The sequence below is a fragment of the Grampus griseus genome (genome assembly GCF_964374135.1).
Source record: "Grampus griseus genome assembly, chromosome: 10".
In the NCBI taxonomy this organism is placed as follows: Eukaryota; Metazoa; Chordata; class Mammalia; order Artiodactyla; family Delphinidae; genus Grampus; species Grampus griseus.
This window is the reverse complement of record NC_139004.1, coordinates 58950818-58971949: the sequence shown is the minus strand read 5'-3', so window position 1 is coordinate 58971949 and position 21132 is coordinate 58950818. Positions and strand designations below refer to the sequence as shown.

General features: G+C 54.8%; 1 protein-coding gene across 1 annotated transcript in view; it reads left to right on the top strand.

The window, feature by feature from the left end:
* Nucleotides 1-6595: 6595 nt before the first annotated feature.
* The window catches only part of VIPR1 (vasoactive intestinal peptide receptor 1), a gene marked incomplete at its 3' end in the record, with an annotated part of 31254 nt that continues 16717 nt past the window's right edge, over nucleotides 6596-21132 (top strand). Inside the window, 2 exon segments of the mRNA XM_082664765.1 lie at nucleotides 6596-6683; nucleotides 17801-17909. Coding sequence (XP_082520891.1) covers nucleotides 6606-6683; nucleotides 17801-17909 — 187 coding nt within the window. The 5' untranslated portion in view covers nucleotides 6596-6605.

The following is a 21132-nucleotide window of genomic DNA, read 5'->3' as shown; positions in this document are numbered from 1 at the left end:
TTTAAACAAACAACTGGTAGAAAATAAAAGTATTTATAAGGCAAAGAAAGAAAATTAAAAAATGACATTATTTAACGCTGTTAAGGAATTTTGGCAGGTGGGGAGGTGTGGTGAGCATAAAAATGGTATTATGTGATGATAGTATTGTGGGTCTTTCTTTCTTTTTTTTTTTGAGTGCTTATCCTGTAGAGGTAACTACTGAGTTATATTAAATATAAAATGATAGATCAGTGATTTGATTTAAAATGATCATTGCTGGGGTGGGGACACAGAGAAAACAAAGTGATGGGGGATACGTGGGAGTTCACTATGCTATTTTATCCACTTTGTATATTTTGAAGCTTTTCTTAACAAGTTAAAAAACAATAATAATACTCAACTTGCCTGCTGAGGTTGGAGAGTAGGAGGCCAACACCTTGATTTCCACAGAGGACCTAGGTAGACCATATCTGGACTTCTGACCTACAGAAAATATGAGGTAATAAATGGGTGTTGCTTTAAGATGCTAAGTTTGTGGTAATCTGTAACACAGCAACAGAAAACTAATACAGTTCCCTTATCCCTTTCCCCTCCCTTGCCTTACAGAGAGAAAACAGGACTTAGACGTTTATCTTTCCTGGACATTTTTTAGACTTTTTCTATATATTTTTGTATCCATAAAAGTTACATAGTATTGTTTGCAGATTTTAAGTTCTATATAAGGAACACTGTATTGTACACCTCATTCTGCAACCTGCTTTTCTTGCTCAATACCATATTTTGAGATAGCTATCCCTGCTGGGAAATGTGGTTCTAGTTGATTTTTTTTTTTTTTTTTTTTTTTTGACAGCTGAATGGAACTCCTGAGGGAAGGGTGTTCAGGTCTTCCACTCTGACTGTAGATTTGACAATTCATCCTTTTTTCATGTATCTTGAGGCTATATCATTAGATGCTTAGATGTTCATGATTATTTCATCTTTTTGATAGATTGAATGTTCTAATAGTACGAACTATTCCTCTTAAATTTCCCATCTTAAATTCTCCTCCTTTCACATTTACTGTGATGATTAATGTTTGTGATTATTCCTGATATCTGATTTTATGCTTCTATGTATCATGTATTCTTGTTTCTAATCTCCCACATTGACGGAGTTTTCTTTGTGTTATTTTTCCTTCTTCTAGTTGTTTGGGAGTTCCATTGAGACTTCCATCTTTTTCCGTCGATGGCCTTAAATTTTTAACACACACACTAGTCTCTGATGGCATCAATTATGTTACTTAATCCCCAGGTCTGTTTTGTCCCGTTAACATTATCTTCCTTGTCCAGAATCTCTGTCCAAGGCCAGCTACACAACAATTCACAGGAACCCGGGGCTGGGAGTGGAGAGGTGAGCGTGGGAACTGAGATCTTCTGTGGACCTAGGCTGAGCTCCTCCTGGGGTCGGGGTGCTACAAGGGCCACAGAGTCCATTGCCTCAGGAATGAGCTCTGAGACACAGCCTGGTGCTGGAGTCCTGGGCACCCTCCCTGTGACTCATTCCCTCTCTGCCACTAATCACCCAGAGCCTTGCCCCTAACTCAGCCTCCTCCCAATACACGCTGGCCACGCCCTGCTCTCAGACCCGGCTGGGAGCAGATGCGTCTGTCCTGACTCACACCCATACACAGCACACACACTCACGTGCTCTTACACACGGACACACACACGCACATGCGCACACAGATACGGCAGTAGGCATTTGACCAAGAAACTGTGGCTGCTGTTAGAGAGTAAATGGGGGAGGCGGGGAGTCCTCACCTCTGGAGTCTCCCAGACTTGCTGTACCACGATGCCAAGCCGCCTGATGACAGACCGCTGACCCCCTCATAATGAGCCCTGGGATTCTGAGGAAAGGAGCTCCCTCTTAAGTCATCCCTGTCTGTGCCCAGAACAGGCATTCCCCAAGGGTAGGACCTTAGGCTCCTCTTTCTCTGTCTCCTGGAGCAGGAGCTCTCCCCCGGCCTTCATTTTCCACGCCTCAGTTTCCCCCCTGTGGTAGCCGCAGACATGCCTCACTTGGATCTCCTGTCAAGAAAGAACGTGCCATTCAGCTGTGGGGAATGCAGTGAGCTGACAGGCTCTCTGAGTAGCGCTTTCAGGATGCACCACAGCATTTGAGGTGAGGGTTCTGCTCTTCCCAGATGGCCCCCAGACACTGACTGTGCAGAGTAGGGTTACTAAGGCGTCCACGTGTCACCTTTGCTCTGCAGCTCCGGGTCAGGCTAGCAGAGGCTCTGTCAGAGCTGGGTCGCAGTCTGAGGTTCTCCCTGCTGGGTCCTGCCTTTTCCTCCTTTGTCTTTCACAGGGCCCCCCTGCCATCCAATAAACTTCCGATAATACTAACTCCGTCTTAGCATCTGATCACTAGAGGGCCTGAACTGATGCACCTAGAGTTGGCACCATCACCTCCCCTCTGCCCCCTCCCCTCCCGAGCTCTAAGCCCAGCCTCCAGGACCAAGGAGTGATGCTGGCCATTTCCAAACCCGTCCCTGGGCTTCATTTCCCCATCTCTCAAGTCAGAACAATTCTCCCTCCATCACCTGCACTCCCATGAACTCTTGTTTTTTAGCTAGTGCAGCTGCAGCATCACCAGAAAATCCCTCCAGTGCCCTCTGAAGCAGTGGTAGGCTGTCCTAGAGGGGCAGCCAATGTCTAAGTCACTGCAACATCCCCAGTGCTCATCAGAGGGCCAGGTCAGTGGAGGCGGTGATACAAGAGGGATGAAGGAATGCTATTCACTGCAAGCAGTTACAGAAAGGATGAAAGGAATATTGCTTCTCTAAGCAATAGGCCTCTCCTGCCCTCCACCAAACCATGGCTTGGAGTTAAGAAACATCTTCTCACAGGAAGAACCGGCCCCAAAGAAGGAGAGGCCTGGGGAGGTGATGAGCACCTCTTATCCTTGGAGCTGCTAGCCCCACTCGATGAATAAAGACCTAAGGTGTCTTCAACTCAGAAGCCCAGAAAGGGCAGATCTTGCTTGCATCCACACAGAAATGTGGATGGCTCCGGAAGGGGCATCCTGAGCAGTGACTCCCCAGGCCAGGTCCCTGCCAAGGAGGCCAAGACCACATAATAAGCGTGGTCCCCAGCTGCCCTTCCCACTCCACTGCAGACCTCACCATCATTGAGTTCCTCAGCTGGGAGCCTTGAAGCAGTGAGTGCACGACTCAAGAGGTGGGAGAAGGACTGGGGGAGGCAAGGTGGCACCCACAGCAAGAATGAGGCAGGCAGCCAGGAAGCCACGCAGGCTCCAAATGAGTAACTGCCGACTCTTTCCTGCCTCGCCTGTCATCACGGGGGAAGGCAAGTGACTCTGCCTCTCTGTCTTTCCCCCCACCTTCTGCACCCCTCTGTTTCCCGCATCCAGAAGGGAGGTGGGGCTTGGGCCAGAGACTGGAGACTGGTTCCAGGGATCCAGGAGGAGAGACTTCAGAACAGAATACCCTTGGAGGAATCCATTCAAGAGGACATGGGGGAGCAGAGAGCAAGAGGTGGCTGTGGCCCCCTCCCCAAACCTGGACTGATGAGGCAAAGGTCAACTCCAGAGGGACTCGGGCTTCGGGGTGGGGGGTGGAGAATGGAGATCCAAGTCACTGTTTCCCACCCCCTCAAATAGTCTGTCTCTGTGCCCCCCCCAACACACACACACCTCCTGTTTCTGATATCCCACTCCCACCCCAGAAGCTTTCCCAGATCATCAGACAGGTGAAAGGATGGTTTTCTCATCAGATTCCAAGAACTCCCCAGGAGTAGGCCCCCAGGTGATCCCCATAGTGCCTCAGGACATAGAACAGGACATGCGATAACAATTCGTCAAAACAAGGTCAAACATACTCTTGGTTGAATTGTTCAGGTATTGGTTTGTTTTGGCTATTTTCTTTTTCCTGCTTCTTTTACTTCTGAAGTTGTTTTGTGACTTTTGATAGGTAAGGAAGGGTGGGTCTCCCAGGAGAACGATTCTGAAAGAACAAAGAAGTAATTTTCATTGCAAAGAATCTGCATGGAAACTACTATTCCTCAGTCACCCTGGGTGCAAGGGCATCCAGGGGCCCTGCCAGTCACTCTCGCTGCTTCCAGCCTGCCCACGTGTAGTCCTCAAGCTAAGGAGGGGGTGTCGTGTGGACACCCTCCAGAACAAGGGGAGAGGCAGCCACTCCCAGCTGATTCCCACCCCTCCTCCATCTGCCCCCTTCTGGGCCTGGCCAAGGGTCACTTGGCAAAGTGGGGTCTGGCTCTCTCCTATTCCCCAATCCTCACCTCCCTCAAATGCACCCTCAAGTAACCAAGATACTTGTCCTCAGAGAGAGCAGAACTTTAACAGGCCAAAGGACATGCTTTAATGGTGGGATTTCATCAGCTTTCTGCAGCTGATCAGATGGGTGTGTGTGTGTGTGTGTGTGTGTGTGTGTGTGTGTGTGTGTGTGTGTAGAGTGGGCAAAGGTTTATGAGATCCAAAGCTCATGGATTTGCCATTCATATCTAGGATTCCTGGGTCACTGTGCCAAGCAAAGATGACTTTCCAGAATGAGGACAAAATTCCGCTGCCCTGCTAGAGCACTGAGGCCTGAGAGGGAGTAGTGGCAGGGTCACAGGGGGAGGCAAGGACCTCTGACTCCTGAGCCTAACCTGGCCTCCAGAAGTGAGAATGGATGAGGAGATGGCTTGTGATTCTTCAAACACTTCCTCCCCTGAGAAAGCGAGTTCAAACCCCAGAATGGCCAGGGCAAGGGCATCTCCACAGTTCTCCTGTCTGGGGAAGGGCTTATGTCCAGGCTTACTGATTATATCTGGAAGGAGGTAGAAATTTGGAGGGAGTACAATAGCTCCCCAGGTCCTCCTCAGGCAACAGGTGCCACTGTCTTATATATCTCTGTGCCCCAGTGCAAAGCGCAGAGCCTGGCACACAGCAAACTCTTAATGATTGTGCAAGGGAGGGAAGGAAGGAGGGAGGGAGAATAGGAAGCAAATGCTAGCACCCCAAATAAGCCGAAATCGAGGAGCGGCTCGGCGCTCATCCCTTCCTGGCTTTCCCTTGTCTCTCCATAATTCCATCCTACCCTTAGAAGGTCAGCGGCCCGAGTACCCCGCGCTGCAGGGAGGGAGAGCAGGGTGCGCCCTCAGGGAACTCTGACGCACTTGCTGATCAGCCAGAGCCTGGAGTAAGACCTCCTTCAAGCAGCCGCACATTCCGCAGGCGCCCAGGGACGCGCAGCCCTCTCCGCCTCTCCACTGAACATCGCCTGCCCTCATCCCCCTATCACAGTCACCCATCAGTCACCCTACCCCACTGCCACCACCGCCACCTCCAGCCTCGACTGCACCAGTCTCGAACCCTCGGAAAGAGGGCAAGGCAGCCACCTGCATTTGGTCCACAAGAAGGCGCCCTTCCAGGCCGCGGAGCCAGTGAACCTGCCCCTTATTCTAAGGAAGAATAAACCGAGCTCTGAGGATGCACGGTGGAGGAGGGCTGGCCCGATGTCCCCCGCCGAACCTTGGAAGTGAGGCATCAGAGGCCGGCTCCGGGCCTTTCTCCGTATCTCAGTTTCCCAGTACGTAAAATAGGGAAGGCTGGAGGAGGAGGGCTCTGGTTGTTTTAGGTCGGAAGAGCGCAGACCGGGCCCGCGCGCTGGCAACAGACCTTCCCTTCCCGCGTGGGGGCGCTGGAACTTCAGCTCTGCCTCCTTCCCGAGGTGCCCCGGCCCAGACGCGCAAGGGAGCGGACTCGTCATCCTTCTTGAAGCACGACCCTCCGCCCCCGCCTGGTCGTGAATGGTCCGGGAGCCCAGCCGGTGCCGAGCGCGCCCTGCCGGGTCGCCGGGGCTCAGGGGAGGCACCAAGGAACCCGGCGTCGGGACTCACTCGCGCCCTAGCTTCCCTTAGCCTGGCCTCTCCGGCGCGAGGGATGAGTTGGGGTGACTGAAAATGGATCAAACAGTGAGCCCCACCTATCTGGGGCACTTGCAGCCCAGGACCCTAGGCAGGTCGCGCCCTCAGCCTAGAGAATCAGAAGTGATTTGTGCTGTCTCCTAATCCGGCCCGCCTGCACCAGCCCTCCGAGGCGCAGAAGTGGAAAATGGGGAGGCTGGCGGGGGGACCTCCTAGAGGAGGTGGCTCTGAAGTTGGACGAGCAGAGCGCCCTGGGGTGGGGCTAAGGGGGCGTGTGGGAGTGGGAGATCGTAACCTGGCGCTTGGAAACGTCGTGAGCCAAGCAGAAAAGAATGCGACGGTTTGGGTCTTCCGGGGATGCGGTCCGAAGGGACGAAGGCCTGCCCACACCTCGCCTCTGAGGACTGACGTGTGAGACTGGCGGAGGGAGCGCTGGGACACCCGACTCGCCGGGGCTTCCCCCAGCCCCGCCCCACACCTGCGCGGCCGCCCCGCCTCTGCGGAGCCATTGGCTGCACCCGCCGCCCGTCAGACGAGCCCCCGGGGCCCGCCCTCGCTCCGAGCGGGGCCTCTTAACGCAGGGGCACCGCAGCAGCGCCACTCTGTCAGTCTCCCCAACGTCCGCTGCGCGGTACGCCGCCCATCCGCCCGCCCTTTACCGGCGCCGGGCCGCCCGCCGCGGACCCGGGGCGGACCATGCGCCCTCCTAGACCTCCGCCCGCCCGCTGGCTCTGCGTGCTGGTCGGCGCCCTAGCCTGCGCCCTCGGGCCAGCGGTGAGTGTCCGCCGAGCCGCCCAGAGTCCCGGCAGCTGGGGGTGGAGCGAGGGTGACGGGAACCCAGCCGTGTGCTCAAGTCTGTGTGGAGGGGATAAGGGGCGCGGAGCACCGTGTCTCGCCTCCCCTGCGCCCCAGACCGGATCTAGACCCGAGGGCGGGGTGGGATCTCCGTCGAGCCTAGTCCCTTCCAGCGCTGTTTGGAGCCCGCTCAGCGCCGGGATCTGGGACACCGGTGGAGGGGAGACGGTTAAGGGCGGACTCCAAACTTGCCTTCCGTGTAGTACCTGTGGGTTGGGGAAGTCAGTGGATGCAGGGTCGGGGACTGTGGTCCACTGAAATGGAAGGTCTGCTAGACAGGAGGTTGGAGGCAGGCTGTGAGGGTCGTCGTTGTGTGCTGTGCCCCACCGGAGGTGTCTGTGGGGCATTAAGCTACTTGTAGAAGTGACATTCAGCAGCAGACCAAACACGGAGGACCCTGGGACCCGGGAAGGGGCTTTTGGGATCAGGTGGCTGGCAGGCAGACCCTTCTGTGCCCTCCCACTGAGCAGAGCTGAAAGGTATGGAGCTCAAGGTGGAAGGTGGTGGGCAGTAAGGATTTGGAGTGGTGTTTCTCAGGGAGGGCCAGACATGTGCATGGGGAAAGCTAACCAGGAAACAAACAACCAACAAACAGTGGCCACCCTCTTCCTCCCACTTCTGCTTCATCTCCATATGGGTGTGTGTGTGCCCCTGGTGCATGTGTGCCCTCGTGCCCCATGTGTGGGTGTGCCCATGTGTGTGCCTGGGGGTGTGGCTTACCTGGGCTGCAGGGCAGATTCTGGTTGAGGCAGGAGATGCATGAGTCATCTCTCTGTAAGATCAGGGAAGACCTGAAGACTACCCAAGCCCATTTTACAGATGGGCAAAGTGAGGCCCAAAGATAACAGAGCCACACCTGTCCCCCACCCATCAGACCTGGGCTGAGGTTGATTTCTTTCTACCCTTACCCCAGGACTTGAGGAATCTGCAGTTGCTGCTTGGACAGGGCCTAAAACCTGTGGGTTCCAGGTCTGGCACCAGCTCCAAGTTGGCTGGTGGGTGGATGGAGTATATTGGTCATCTAGTTTCTTCTATCCCATGATTACCTCCCTTACCATCACCTCCACCAGGGCAGGAATCTCTGTTGCATCTAGCTAATGTCTTGCACACTCCGGGAAGGGGTGCTCATCGTTTGTCCTGGGAGCAGGCCTTAAGACAATTGGCATAATTCCTCTCCTCCCACTGATGGCCGTGGTGAGACCCACCTCCTGAGCACTCAAAGCCCCACCAAGTTCTGGCCCTGAGGCCGTAGCTCTGGCACCACTTACAGCCTCTCAGTGTCACAAAGCCTCCAGGCCTCACCAGCAACCCTCGGGCTCTTCCACCCTTGGGCTCCAACCACTCAAATTCTCCCTGGAGGGGCTTCCCTGGTGGCACAGTGGTTGAGAGCCCGCCTGCCGATGCAGGGGACGCGGGTTCGTGCCCCGGTCTGGGAAGATCCCACATGCCACGGAGAGGCTGGGCCCGTGAGCCATGGCCGCTGAGGCTGCGTGTCCGGAGCCTGTGCTCCGCAATGGGAGAGGCCACAACAGTGAGAGGCCTGCGTACCGCAAAAAAAAAAACAAAAAAATTCTCCCTGGATGAGCCAGGGATCTTGAGACCGCCACTGGTACCCCATTCTCCCATCCCTGGAGGCTTCTCAGCCTAGGGGCAGAGTGATTTCAGTGGGGCCCCTTGTCGTGCAACATCTGCCCCCCACCTCCTGAGAAAGTCCAAAGCCTGGCTCTTCCCATGCCTACCCTCCCCTGTTCTTTCCACATTTTGTTTGGTTAGTTCCCAACTTGAGCTGCTCCTCCAGAAAGCCTTCCCTGATTGCTCCAGCCCACTCAGCCCTTCCCCCTCTGACCCCACCCTTCAACCCTACTCACCTCCCAGCCTGGGCTCTTTTGACCATCCCATGGGATCAAGGGCTAAGGTCTCTCACCCTCCCATGTTCCCTACAGCCCAGTGCAGGGCTGGGCCCACAGAGGGAGAAGGGACTCACCCAGGAGTGGATGAGAGCAGAAGGGACTCACCCAGGAGTGGATGAGGGCAGGCTGGAATGAGGGGCCCCCATTTCCCTCTCTATTTCTCCCTCCTCCCCACCAGCCAGCACTTGCTCCCATAAGGAATTGACACCAGGCAATCCTACTCCAGCCAGACTTGGCGGGGGGGTGGGGGTGGCAGGGGTGGGAGTACGTTACCAGAGTCATAAAATGGTAGCTGCAAAGTTCAGTTTGAAAGCCCAAGGCCTTATCACTCCTGTTTATGGAGCCCTGACCTCAGTCTGTGAAGAGGAAATCTCTGAACAGGGAAGCAAGAAAAGGAAAGAAAACCTCCAGTGTCTCAGAAGAGGAAGTCCGCCCCAAGACCACCCTCCAGGCCTTCCACTACTCCCACCCCCTGGACAGCAGGCACAGGGGCTCCTCACTGGTAGCAGAACTGCTCAGGCCAGTACCCAGCCCAGAGCAGGGGCAGGAGGTGTCATAGAGAAGGAGCAGACCCACGCCCTGCCCTGGGAAGATTCTGCAGTTGGTAGGGGAGAGCTGAGCCAGTGACCCAGGAGAACCAGCCCAGGTGGGTGTGGGGTGCAGCTGCCCAGAAATGGGGCAAGGGTTGCTGAGAGGAGCAGTCAGGGAAGGCTCCCTGGAGGAGGAAGAGCAGTCCCTGAAGAGTTCAGCCAAATGGTCCAACCTTCCACCTGAGACCATAAAACAACCTCTGTTGGCAGGACCAATGAGCCTGACCCCAGAAAGTGGAGGAAGCCCTCAGCTCCCCCCAGAGACTGGGGTGGCCCTGGGCTTGGGGGACACTTGGTTCCTCTGATTCTTCTCTGAAGCGGGTTGCTGGCCATCTGCTCCTGAAGGCTTCACCTTGCCGTAGGCATGCTGCCCCAGCCCTCTGCTTCCAGCTGCTCCAGAAGCTGTCCATGGCTACCCAGCCCTCCCGGCCCCCAGCAAGCCACCCTATGGGCTTTAAGAAACACAGCTACAGAGGGGTCAGGTCTCCTCCTTAAGTCAAGGGACAACGTCAGTTAGGCCTGCCCAGGGCTCCCCAGGGACTGCGCTGGAAGAGCGAGCTCCCTTCAGAGGTTTCCACCCTCCCATGCTCCCCTGAGTCTCCATCTTTCCTGACGTTTCTAGAGCTTCCATGATAAGGAGCCTGAGCTGGGTCCTCCCCTCACTCCATGGCAATGGCCAGTTGACCTGGAGAGCATGTTTCCTTTCTTTGGAAGGGCCTCTGTTTCCCCATCACAAAAGGGAGGGTGAGAACCCTTGGCCCAAGATTCAAGAGAAATGGGAAGAGAGGCCAGCTCCACCCTGGCTGGGGCAGAGTCTTCCCACCCACCCACCCCCAGCATCACGACTGACTGTGAAATGGGCTTGGCCGTCCAGTCAGGACTTCAGTGAGACTTGAAGGAGGTGAAAGTGCTGTGTGAACTATGTGACAGGTCTTTCTTTCCTCTTGATCCCCAGCTTGGGAGCCCTAGGGACCCTTCTTCAGCCCTCTCTTGCCCCCCTTGCCCAGGGGCTTCCAGGGCAGGCGGGAGTACTGGGGACAGGGAGTAGTGCTTCCTCATGGGCGGCCAGACAGTTTGGGGGGTGAGACTCCAGGCCCAGGTAGGCAACGGATGATGGGCCTCCCTGCACGCAGGCAGCCTCATGGCAACCCAGCCTGGGTGGAGCCTGCCACTCGCAGGGGCCCTTCGCTGTGGCACCCCTGGACGTGGATGCAGGAATGGGGCCAGGGGACTAGACAGAGCCCTGTCCCTTTCTCCCTGCTCTTTGTCATCATCCTCCCAGACTCAGCCCTCCCCTCTCTGACTTTCCCAACACAAAGCTGTTCTCTTTGCACCCAGGAAAATGTACAATACATGCAAACTCTCCCACATACCTTCGATGTATTTCAGAAGAAAAAGAAATACAATTTAATCTTTCCATCACATTATGGGTTTTTTTTTAACTTTTATTGTGAACATTTTCAAACATATTTTTTTTAAGTGGAGTGAATAGTATAATGAACATGGAAATACCCATTTCTTGGAGTGATGTCAGCAAAATGGCAGGCAGTATAGGAATGTCCTGTGTTTGTCCACTCCCAATGTCTAGATTTGAAAATTATTAACCTTTAACCATTAATATTTGCATCATTTGCTTTTTTTGGCCAAACTATTTTAAAATACATTATAGACATCATAGAACAAATTATTTTAAGATGCATCTCTAAAATCAAAGGATATTTTCCTATGTAACTATGATACCATTATCGCACCTAACAAAATTAACAGGGATTCCTTAATAGTCGATATTCAGATATCCCCCAGCAGCATTTAATCCAGCATCACAAGATGAGTGGTGATATTATCAAGGTGGGAGGGTTGCACCTACTACGAGGACCTTTCCTGCCTGTGCCATGATGGGACTGTACAGCAAGCTGGCAGGTGGGCGAGGGGATGAGCAGGAGGTCTGGAGCAGGGTGGGTGGGCAGGAAGCTGGGCTTCACTGGACAGGGCCGAATCTTATATGCACCTCCTCTCATGTGGTTCATGATGTGAAGGTCCATATCTCCCAGGAAGTGCCTCCCACCATCTTAAAAACAAGTTTTTCCTGCCCAGGGGGTCATCAGACGAGGAGAAGAGGTCACTAGCCGACGTATCGAGGAGTCATGGCTCCCTGTGTCGGTGCCCTGCTCTCTGCCGGTGACCCGACATCAACATCACCCACAGACACCGTGTTTGAAACTGAGTGTCTTTCCCCAGTGGTGCCCAGGATGACTTTCAAAGGACAGAGAATTTAAACCTGAGTCTCTGCCGCCCCGGCTTTGCTGGCCATTCTTGTGGCGATCCTCTGCAAAGAAAGCCTGTAAGGCTTCATGCCCCTCAGTAAACCTTGCAAGAAGGGCCTCTTGAGGGACCAGGCTTAACCCCAGGCTGAATGCCTTTGCTTGCATTTTCCTAATAATGAGAGCCCTTGCCCTGGTACCACCCTAAGCTGAGGAAAGTTCTTTCTTGCCCCAAACCCAAGCCTGCATCCCAAGCCCTATGTCTCCACTCTTTTTCTTACCCCCCACCCACCAACACCAATTCTCACTCCATCCTCCTACCCCACCCCACCACCAGAGCTCAGCCTTCCCCAGGACTTGCAGAGACAGGAGGCTTTGGACTATTGGCAAAAGGATGTCAAAATACAGGGAGGGGGAGAGAAATCAGACTGCAGTACGGGGTAGGGGAAAACCAGGCTTGAGACCTTTCCTCTGGAGGGCACTGCTGCCACTTGTCAGTGGGCAGGACATTCAGACTGCCTGGGGTTCCGCAGGGCATTCAGGCTGGCGCTAGGCTGGGTCCGGGCGTAGACAGCAAGGCAGCCAGGCATGAGGGGCTGGGCTGGGCTGGGGCTTTGGCAACAACTGCTAACCCTTGGCAATCCCCTCGTGTCCCTTACATGTGACCCAACACAACCCTGGATGTAGGTGGTGCTGTCATTGTCCTCATTTTACAGGTGAGGTGAGGTGACTTGCCCAAGGTCGCCCAGCCCGAAAGTGGCAGACAGTATGATTCCAGAACTTGTGGACTTAACTAGGCTCTGCTGTCTTAGAAGAGGAGCTACTTCTTCCAAAGTGGCTATGGCATGTCACGTGACGCCCTGGGACTTTAGAGGCAGTTTTTAACTAGTGAAATGTACAAATCTGAAGTGATGGCTCAAGGAATTGTCTCACACGTGTGCACCTGTGTAGCCACCACCCAGATCAAGCTATTATACATTCCCATCAGCCCAACAAACTCCCTTGTGTCTCTTCCCACTAAGATGATAATTTCAACTTCTTTTAGTGCCCTCTGCAAAGCCAGGAGCATGTTTCTCCTGTTTTCCGTGACTGCTGGATCCCATGATTTACCTTACCTTCCTATGCCTGCCCCCATTCTTTCCTCCTTTTACTCCTTCTCTCCTCTCCCCTTCACCTCCTCCTCGGCTACAAGATCTCCATCTCCTTACCGATTCAAACACAAAAGCCAAAATGAAGGGGGCAGCAGGGGAAGCTGGGTTGCAGTCCTGTGTGCCTTTGATCACACTGCTTTCTCTCTGGGTCCTCAGTTTCCCCTCATGACTCTTTGTTGCCCCCTTATTTCAGTGGGGGGCAGGGAGGAGCTTAAATAAATCGTGGGATACGGGATGGTAATGGGAGGATGGTAAATGTGACCCTCCCGAGCCCCCGCTCTCTACTCCCCATTCCCCAGCTTGTTCCAACCATCCCTAGCAGGAAAAAAAAAAAAAAAGAGCCCTCCTTTGACAAACCTCAGAAGCGCAAATCATCCATGGTGGCCCACAGTGCTTGGTAATTTACAGGCAGGAAGTTCTTTCTGCTGTCTCACCTATTCCAGCCTGCTGCAGTTTAGACCCCTCTCACAGACTAGCTGCTCCTCAGAGGGACTCACGCGCACCCACCGCCCTGCTTCTGTCTCCCGTGGCTTCTCCAGCCATAGTTCTCCGGCCCTGGGATGAAGCTGGAGGTTCTGATTCAAGACCGGTAGCTGTGGTCTCAAGCTTCCCTTGAGGGGGTTGCGTATGGCCCACAACACCTGAGCTGGCCTCACCCCGTCTCTCTGAGCCCCTAGCATCTAACAGCTACAACTCTCAGCATCTTCACCCTTTCCCCCGGAACCACAGCCTTTGCCCTATATCTCAGGCAGCCCCACGTCAGGAAGAGGAAGCAGGGCCTCTCCCAAGCCCCTCACGGTGGGAATAAAAAGGAAGAGGCCTACTGAGCAAGTGGAATTAACAGGACTTGGCTAATCCACGCCCCCAGCCAGATACTCAGGACTCTCCTACAAACCCCCAGTCAGTCACCTCCCACATCCGGCCAACAAAATGGCAGGAGACACAGGATCAGGATTGAAGGAATGCTATGGACTTCTTCACTCTTGCCTGAGTCCCTTCTTTTGGGCTCAGGAACTGCTGTCACAGAGAAGGTTTTGGGGGTCCAGTCTAGCCTGAAACTCTCATCTTAAACCAACTGCAAGGTGAGATTGACTTTGAGGCCTGCTTCCTCCTCTCCACGTGAGGTGGCAGGAGGCAAGTTGGGAGACCTAGGCAGTGGTGGGATTAGGAAGGGTCTTGAATGCCAGTTTTGATGTCTGGGCTTTGACTCCTAGGACCATCAGAGATTTGATGCAGGAGAACGAGGATGGGGATACACAATTTACAAAGATCCCTCAGGTTGCAGGTGGTGGGAATGAAAGCTACTACACTAGTCCAGGCAGAGCTGATGAGGCCTGGCCCCTGCCTGCGTCTCCCAACTTGTCTCCTGATGCCTCCAGCGCCCCTTGCCACAGCTACATCGGGCTTCTTGCAACCTTGAATGTATTAGGCATTTTCATGCCTCCACGCTTCTGCACACACTGCTCCTACTTTCTGGAATGTTCTTACTCTACCTCTAATTGTCAAACTCTTACGCAACATCAGAGGCCCACCACTACTGCTCATTCTCTGTGAAGCCCACACACCAGCTCTATCCTCCCCTGGAACCCTTCCCTGGGACCATTAGACTTGGCTACATCTGGCTGGGAATTTTCTAATTTTGTGTGTCTGGAGTCCAGATGGATAATGAGGATGTTTAGAATAGGGAAGTATGTAGAAGAGGAAGTCCATAGTCTGCCCAAATTCCTCAGTGATAAGGGCTAGAGACAGCTGTCCCGGCCCTGTCCTCCAAAGGGCAATGGCTGACCAGATGGCCCAAGACAAGGCCATGGAGAGGGATTGATGCAGTCCAGACCAGTGACCAGAGACTTAGGTCCTTCTGGAAGTGTGCATTGCTGAGTGACCTCCAGTCCCTCTTTGGGTCTCTATTTCCTTTACCCTTCTCCAGATGGGGCCCAGCACCCAACTGTGGTGAAAGCAGAACTCATCCTCTAGACCAGTGGTCCCCAACATTTTTGGCACCAGGGACCGGTTTCGTGGAAGACAGTTTTTCCACGGACAGGGTGAGGTGGGGGTGGGGGAGATGATTCAGGCAGTAATGTGAGGGATGGGGGGGATGGTTTAGGCGGTGATGTGAGCAACGGGGCTCAGACGAAGCTTCCCTCGCTTGCCCGCCGCTCACCTCCTGCTGTGTGGCCCGGTTCTTAATCCTGCAGCCCAGGGGGCTGGGGACCTGTGCTCTAGACCACCCTCACTTTATTCAGAGATACCCCCAGGCTCCCAGGTTATCCCAAGGGCTCCTGCCCTTCCTCTACACACTGCCTCTCAGGAGAGACACTGTGGCTGTGCTGCTGGGGGAGCAGAGTTGCCTAGAGAAGGTGACCCCACACCCCTTCACCCTCAGAAAATAGCAGGCAGAAGCCACCAGGAGCCCTATGATGCCCTCAGTGACTGGAAAATAACTGTGTCCCGGCAAACAGCATGGCCATAGCCCAGGCTTAAGAGGGCTCAGCAAATGAGGGCATCCATTGTCCTGTCTTCAGAGCACACGTCTGGACTCCTGGTTACAAGGACAGAAAACTCAACGGGCTTACGCCGTACAGAAAGTTATTGAGTCATGTTCCTGGAAGCAGGGCTGATTTCAGGCATGGCTGCGTTCAGGGGCTCAGGCAACGTCAAGGGGATCCAGTTTTTCTCTACCTCTTTATCCTTCCTTTAACTGTGTGGCTTCATCATCGTGCTATACTTGGCAACAAGGTGGTGGCAGTAGTTCTAGCCCCTGCGTCCTTTGAGGTTTCCAGTCCAGTGGGAAAGAACAAATCCACTTGCCTAATTGCTTAATCCAAGGTCCCAGGAATGAGCTTCCTGGCTCTGAGGAGCCTGAATTAGGCCATGTGCCAGGGACTATGGCCAGGAACACTTTGACTGGCTTAAATCTGGTCGTATATTGATCCCCTGGAAGAGGGTTCATCAGAACCCCATAGACTAAGAGTGGGGAAGGACGTGGTTTTCCAGGTAGAGGTGAGGACATGGCGTCAGAGGAAGGTGAAGGATGGTAGAAGGCAGCAACACAGATGTCTACTACTACCCATTCTGCTTTCATGTTGTGGGGTGATGGGCAGGAGAAGCAGGCCAGGCCAGGGGAGAACCAGAAGGCGGAACAAACCCTGTTGCTGGAGGACAACAAGCTGGGAAGTTACCTTGGGGAGAAACATGCTCCAAGCAAGCAAGAGAGACCAATGGTGGGACACAAACTGGGGTGGCCAATCCCTGGGCTCCTCTCCCAGAGGCCACCTCTGGGATCCCTCTGGCCACCCCTCTTCCCATGCCCCAGCAGGATGAGCCAGACACAGATCCCTTAAGACAAAGCACCATGAGTATTTCCGTCCCTTCTGGGCAGGAGGGGAAGCATGTGACCCCAGCACCCAGACCTCACTCGCCCGTGTGCCATGAGCCTGGAAGCCACATAGTGAACGTGGGTTCCATCTTGGACCATTAACGCTACCAGCCAATTAAGGTAAAGATATTAGCTGGAAAGTCATTTCAAACGTGGCATATGGAAAGTAACACAGATCTATTACGGAGCAGGATACGCTTGTTCATATAACTGTTTAAAAGAAAAGATATGAGGGGGCTTCCCTGGTGGCGCAGTGGTTGAGAGTCCGCCTGCCGATGCAGGGGACGCGGGTTCGTGCCCCGGTCCGGGAAGATCCCACATGCCACGGAGCGGCTGGGCCCGTGAGCCATGGCCGCTGAGCCTGCGCGTCCGGAGCCTCTGCTCCGCGACGGGAGAGGCCACAACAATGAGAGGCCCGCATACCGCAAAAAAAAAACAAAAAAAGAAAAGATATGAGATTTAAGAGGGTGGTCCCTCTTTGGGGTCACATGCTTACAATGGGATTGACTTGTTTAGAACAACGCCAGATGGGGACCCCTTAAAAGAAGGAAATAAGGGAAACCCCACTTTGGGTCAGCAAGGGAGGTGGTTGAGACCTATTTAGCCCACCAGGAAACTGAGGTCCAGGGAGGTGAAGACCATGTCCCGGGGTGGGGGGGGGACAAGTGGAAGAGACGCTGATAAACTCTGATTCTGGAGCAATCTTGCTGGCCTCTCCCCACAGCCCTGTTGGGACTGTGACATTCTTCTCCCCGGGCAGAGATGAGGAAGCTGATGCGAGGTGGCAGCCACTTCCCTAAAGCCAAAGAGACAGGCAGAAGCTGCCACCAGCCCAGTGGTTCCTTCACGGAGGGCTTTACCCCCCTTCCTCACCCAGTGGCTCCCAAGACCTGATTTTTCTGGCTGTTCCTGGGCAGCTATCACCCCTACTCACATGTCAGACCCAATGCCAATGTCTCCCTGGCACACAGGTCAGATCTCACCCCTAATCCCTGGCCAGGGCACAGGGGAGGGGAGGGGAGAAGCTTGGGCTTTCCCATCCCTTTTCCTTACCTCCAGCCATCCTAAAGGGGCCTCTTGTACTTCCTGAGACCTCCCTCACCCTCATTAGATCTGACAGAGCTTGAATTATTCAGAAGCTAAGGAGGTGGGGGCAGGCAGGGGTCTGGCCAAGGAGGCCCAGAATTCCCTTCCCAGCCTGGTGACCCAGGGGGACTGAGCACAGGCTCCTAGAATGGGGACAGAGACTGGAAGATGCAGCCAGACTCCTGGATTCCTCCCAGGCCTGGCTCCAAGAACAGGAAGCCAGGGTCCAGCTCATAACAAGGTGACACCTCTTGGGCCCCACTCATCCATGGAGTCGGAAGCAGTGACTGAGGGCTCCCAACCCAAACTGGAAAGTCCAGTGGGCCAGCTCTGGGCTCTAAGGAGAGGCCCTCTAACCTCTGTCCATAGCCGTACCACCCACAAAGAGACAGTGTTGTTACAGCCATGGTACTGCTAGGGCCACCAGGAAACCATGACAGGGCCCTCAAGGCAGACCCCGCTTTGGGGACAATGGACAAGAGTTTGGGGTCAGGCTTCCGTTTAAGGTCAAATTCACTCTGGGGCTGGGACTGGGGTTTAGTCTGGAACTTGGATCAGTCCGGTGACTGGGCCTTGCTTGGCGCTGTGCTCCTGGAGTCCGCGGATGACAAGTAGGCTGTGGATAAGGGTGACGGGTCCCCCTCCCTGTCTCTGTTCCCCAGGGCGGCTGGGAAGTCGGGCTGCAGCAGGAGGAGTGTGACTATATGCAGATGATCAAGGTACAGCACAACCAGTGCCTGAAGGAGGCCCAGCTGGAGAATGAAACAACAGGTGAGGCCCCCAGTGGCAAGAAGGAGCCCCCAAGGAGCCCCCCTCCCGCACACCGTGAGCCCAGATCCACTCTCAGGTCGAGGCCATCAGATCAAACGGCAGCACCCTCTGGTCTTCACTCCCCGATCCTGTGCTCCCCGCCTTTGGCTCAGCAGCCCTGGGGTGAGAACGGAAGGAAGTAGATGGCTTCCTTCAAAAGTTGCAGCCCGAGCCAGACTCAGAAGGGTGGGCAGGATTGGGAGAAGCAGAGAGGCTGGGAAATTGGGACGCGCCCAGGCCTACTGCCCGTGGCAGGTGGGGAGCGGCTATGGCGTTCAAGGCTCCCTGTGAGGGAGGGGGAGGGCTGGAGCAGTGGGGAGCCCAGACCAGCTCTGGGCCTCCCTCCCAGAGGTCACCTCCCCGAGGCCGAGCTTACAGTTACGTAGCAGCCTGGCTCAGGAGCAGGGAGCATCTTTCGTCTTGGCTCCCCAGTGCCCCCATCTCCCTGAGGCTGGCAGTTATGCACCCCGTCCTGGGCCCCTCCTCTTGGGCCCTGCTGCCCAGGCTCTCTGCCTCCCGTAGAGGCAGTGAGCGTGTGTATAGCATCACGGAGGGCCTCTGCCTCTCCCAGCTCGCAAGCAGGGCCGGCCCTTTGTCTCCCAGGGCCCTGAGACTGCGGCCTGGGTAGAGGGGTGGCCGGACCTGCCTGCTGCCTATGCCCCACCCCCCTGCCAGGGCAGGGAGGCAGGACCAGGCTGCAGACAGGCCTCGGAAAGGCGCCACAGTGGGATCCGGGAGCATGTGCAGCCCAGAGAGGCCCAGACCCCAGACTATAGGCCCCAAGGGCAGGCCACCCTTGTGATCCCAATGAGGTCATTGCTGGCACAGGGTGCATGGCAGGTGCCAACACCCTGTCACCAGGCAGCTGGCCCGAGATCCAGAGGAGGGCATGTATGGGTCTGTGGGCGGTGAGTCTGCCCGTGACCCTGTGAGGCTCTGCGCATGTTCACGCACATCCAGCTGTGTGCTCCTGGCCCCTGTCTGTCTAGGGCTATGGCTGTGCCTCTGGGGTGTATAGCTCCGTGCCTCACTCTGAGTGTCTTTGTGTGTTGGAGGCATGTGTTTGTGTAAGCCTGGACCTGCCTGGATGTGTCTGCCTGGTGTGCTGTGTGTGTGTGTGTGTGTGTCTGTGGCACGCTCAGTCATGTCTGTACGTGTGTGTCTGTGAGTTGTGTGTGTCTCTCTGTGCCTGTGTTTGCTTGTGTCTGGTTTCTCCATGTCCAAGTAAGTGTACATGTATGTATATGTGCGTGTGTGTTTGTGAGTCTGTGTGCCTGGGAGTGCTTGTCAGTGTGTGTGTCTCTCTGTGCACACACGTCTATAAAACGACAAGCAGAGGCCCCCCACTCCTGCCTCGCCATCCCCCACCCCAGGCTGGGCTTTCTTTCCTGTTGAGGTGGCAGCACCCAGTGGGCATGTTCAGCCAGCCTGGGCCCTGGGCCTCTGTGGGCCTGATGACGTGTGCGGTGGGACCTGAGTGGCCTCCCTGGGGCAGACACACAGGGGATACTCTCAGGCCCAGCTCACAACCACAGGCCCTCCAGGAGCCCAGCATTTTCTTGCCTGTCACCCCATCTCAGCTTCCCGACCCTGCTGTCTCCAGCAGGACGCCTCCCTGACCACGTGTCCCCTACCAGCCCCTCTTCCCTGGCTCCCCCGCTGCCTGCTGGCCTGCACCCCAGCACAGTTCACAACCCAGGCCTGGTGGTGCTGAGATTCCTTAAGGCCAAGCATGGCCGCCCTGAGGGCAGAGCCCAGCCTCCCTCCCCTCTGTGCCTCTTCTGGTGAAGCTGAACTCAGGGCCAGAGACCCAGCTCTGAATCCACTCCTGATCTGGACCGCCACTGGAGATCCAGAAAGCCTGAAGCCTGGCAAGTACCCAAACACAATAGCTGGCCTGCAAGACAGGGTGTGCCCAGCATTGTCAGGGCTATACACACTGCAGCCATGCAAGATTCCTGGAAATGGCACTGAGCCCTTCAGACCAGGCAGAGTGCAAGAGGTTTGCTGGAGATGGAGCGTGTGAACAGGCTGTCCCCCTCGCCAGCGACGTGACGTGGGGCTAGTTACATAACTGCTCTGTGCCTCAGTTGCTCATCTGTAAAATGGGAGGGGGTTAAATAAGTTATTTATGTAAAGAGGGTAGAACAGTGTCTCCCATATATAAAGGCTACATAAATGTTTGCTGATGATATTATGAACAGGGTCTTAAATCACTAGCAGGATTTGACTGGCCTGAAGAGCAGCTACATGGCCTCCAGAGCTGCTGGCACAGGAATGGAGGAGAGACTGGGAGCCAGACTCAGGATAGGATGAGTGGTAGCGGATGAGGTCCCCAAGGCAGGGAGGCTGTGCACTCTGACCAGGCCACGGAGATCCAGGCATTCTCAGCCTTCAGCTGCAGGTGCCACCTGGCTACCGCAGCCCCAGATGGCATCCCCTCCCCGCTGTTGGCCCACTTTAGCATTCAGAGGCCCGAGGCTCTTCCCCAGGTGGGGATGTCCCTCCACCTCCTCTTCCCAGGCCCCCTTCTTGGGAACTTGTGAACCTTCGGACCTGGGCTGGGCTGGGTTTGGCCCAGCTGGAGTTGACTTTAGCTCAGGGGTTGGGTTTCCTGAGTAAATCTATGGGACTGGCAGGGTTGCAAAGAGACAATTAAACCTCCCTCCGGGGACGGCATCCAAAGGAGTCCTTGTTCCTCAGGGCCACTCAGACCCTGAACAGGCAAAACCGTGGCATTTGCATCTGCCTATTAAAGTGGACCCCTAGAGATCCCTAGGGGGTCTGTGCATCCGTCACCAGCTAGGCCTTCAAGGCTAATAGGTACACAGCGGAGAGCTCAGCCTGCGATGCAGGGCTTTCTCCAAACTCACTCCCTAATCACCGCCCCTGTCACAGTTCACAGGGTTGGAGGCATCTGTGTTGTATGTGAGTTTTATGAAGACTCTTCAAGAACTAGCTAAATCCCAATATACCCATCACCCTATCATACCCAACAGCTCCTTTTTACAAGAAATATTTTCTAATGCCTCCCTTACTATTATAAAATGAAATTTAGGACACACGGTTTTTTTAAATCACGTTCTAGTTATAACGTAAAACAAAAATAAAGACACATATAATAAAATACTATGTGTGCTGGAATACTGTGTGTACATTCCAGCACAATCACACCGAAAGATAA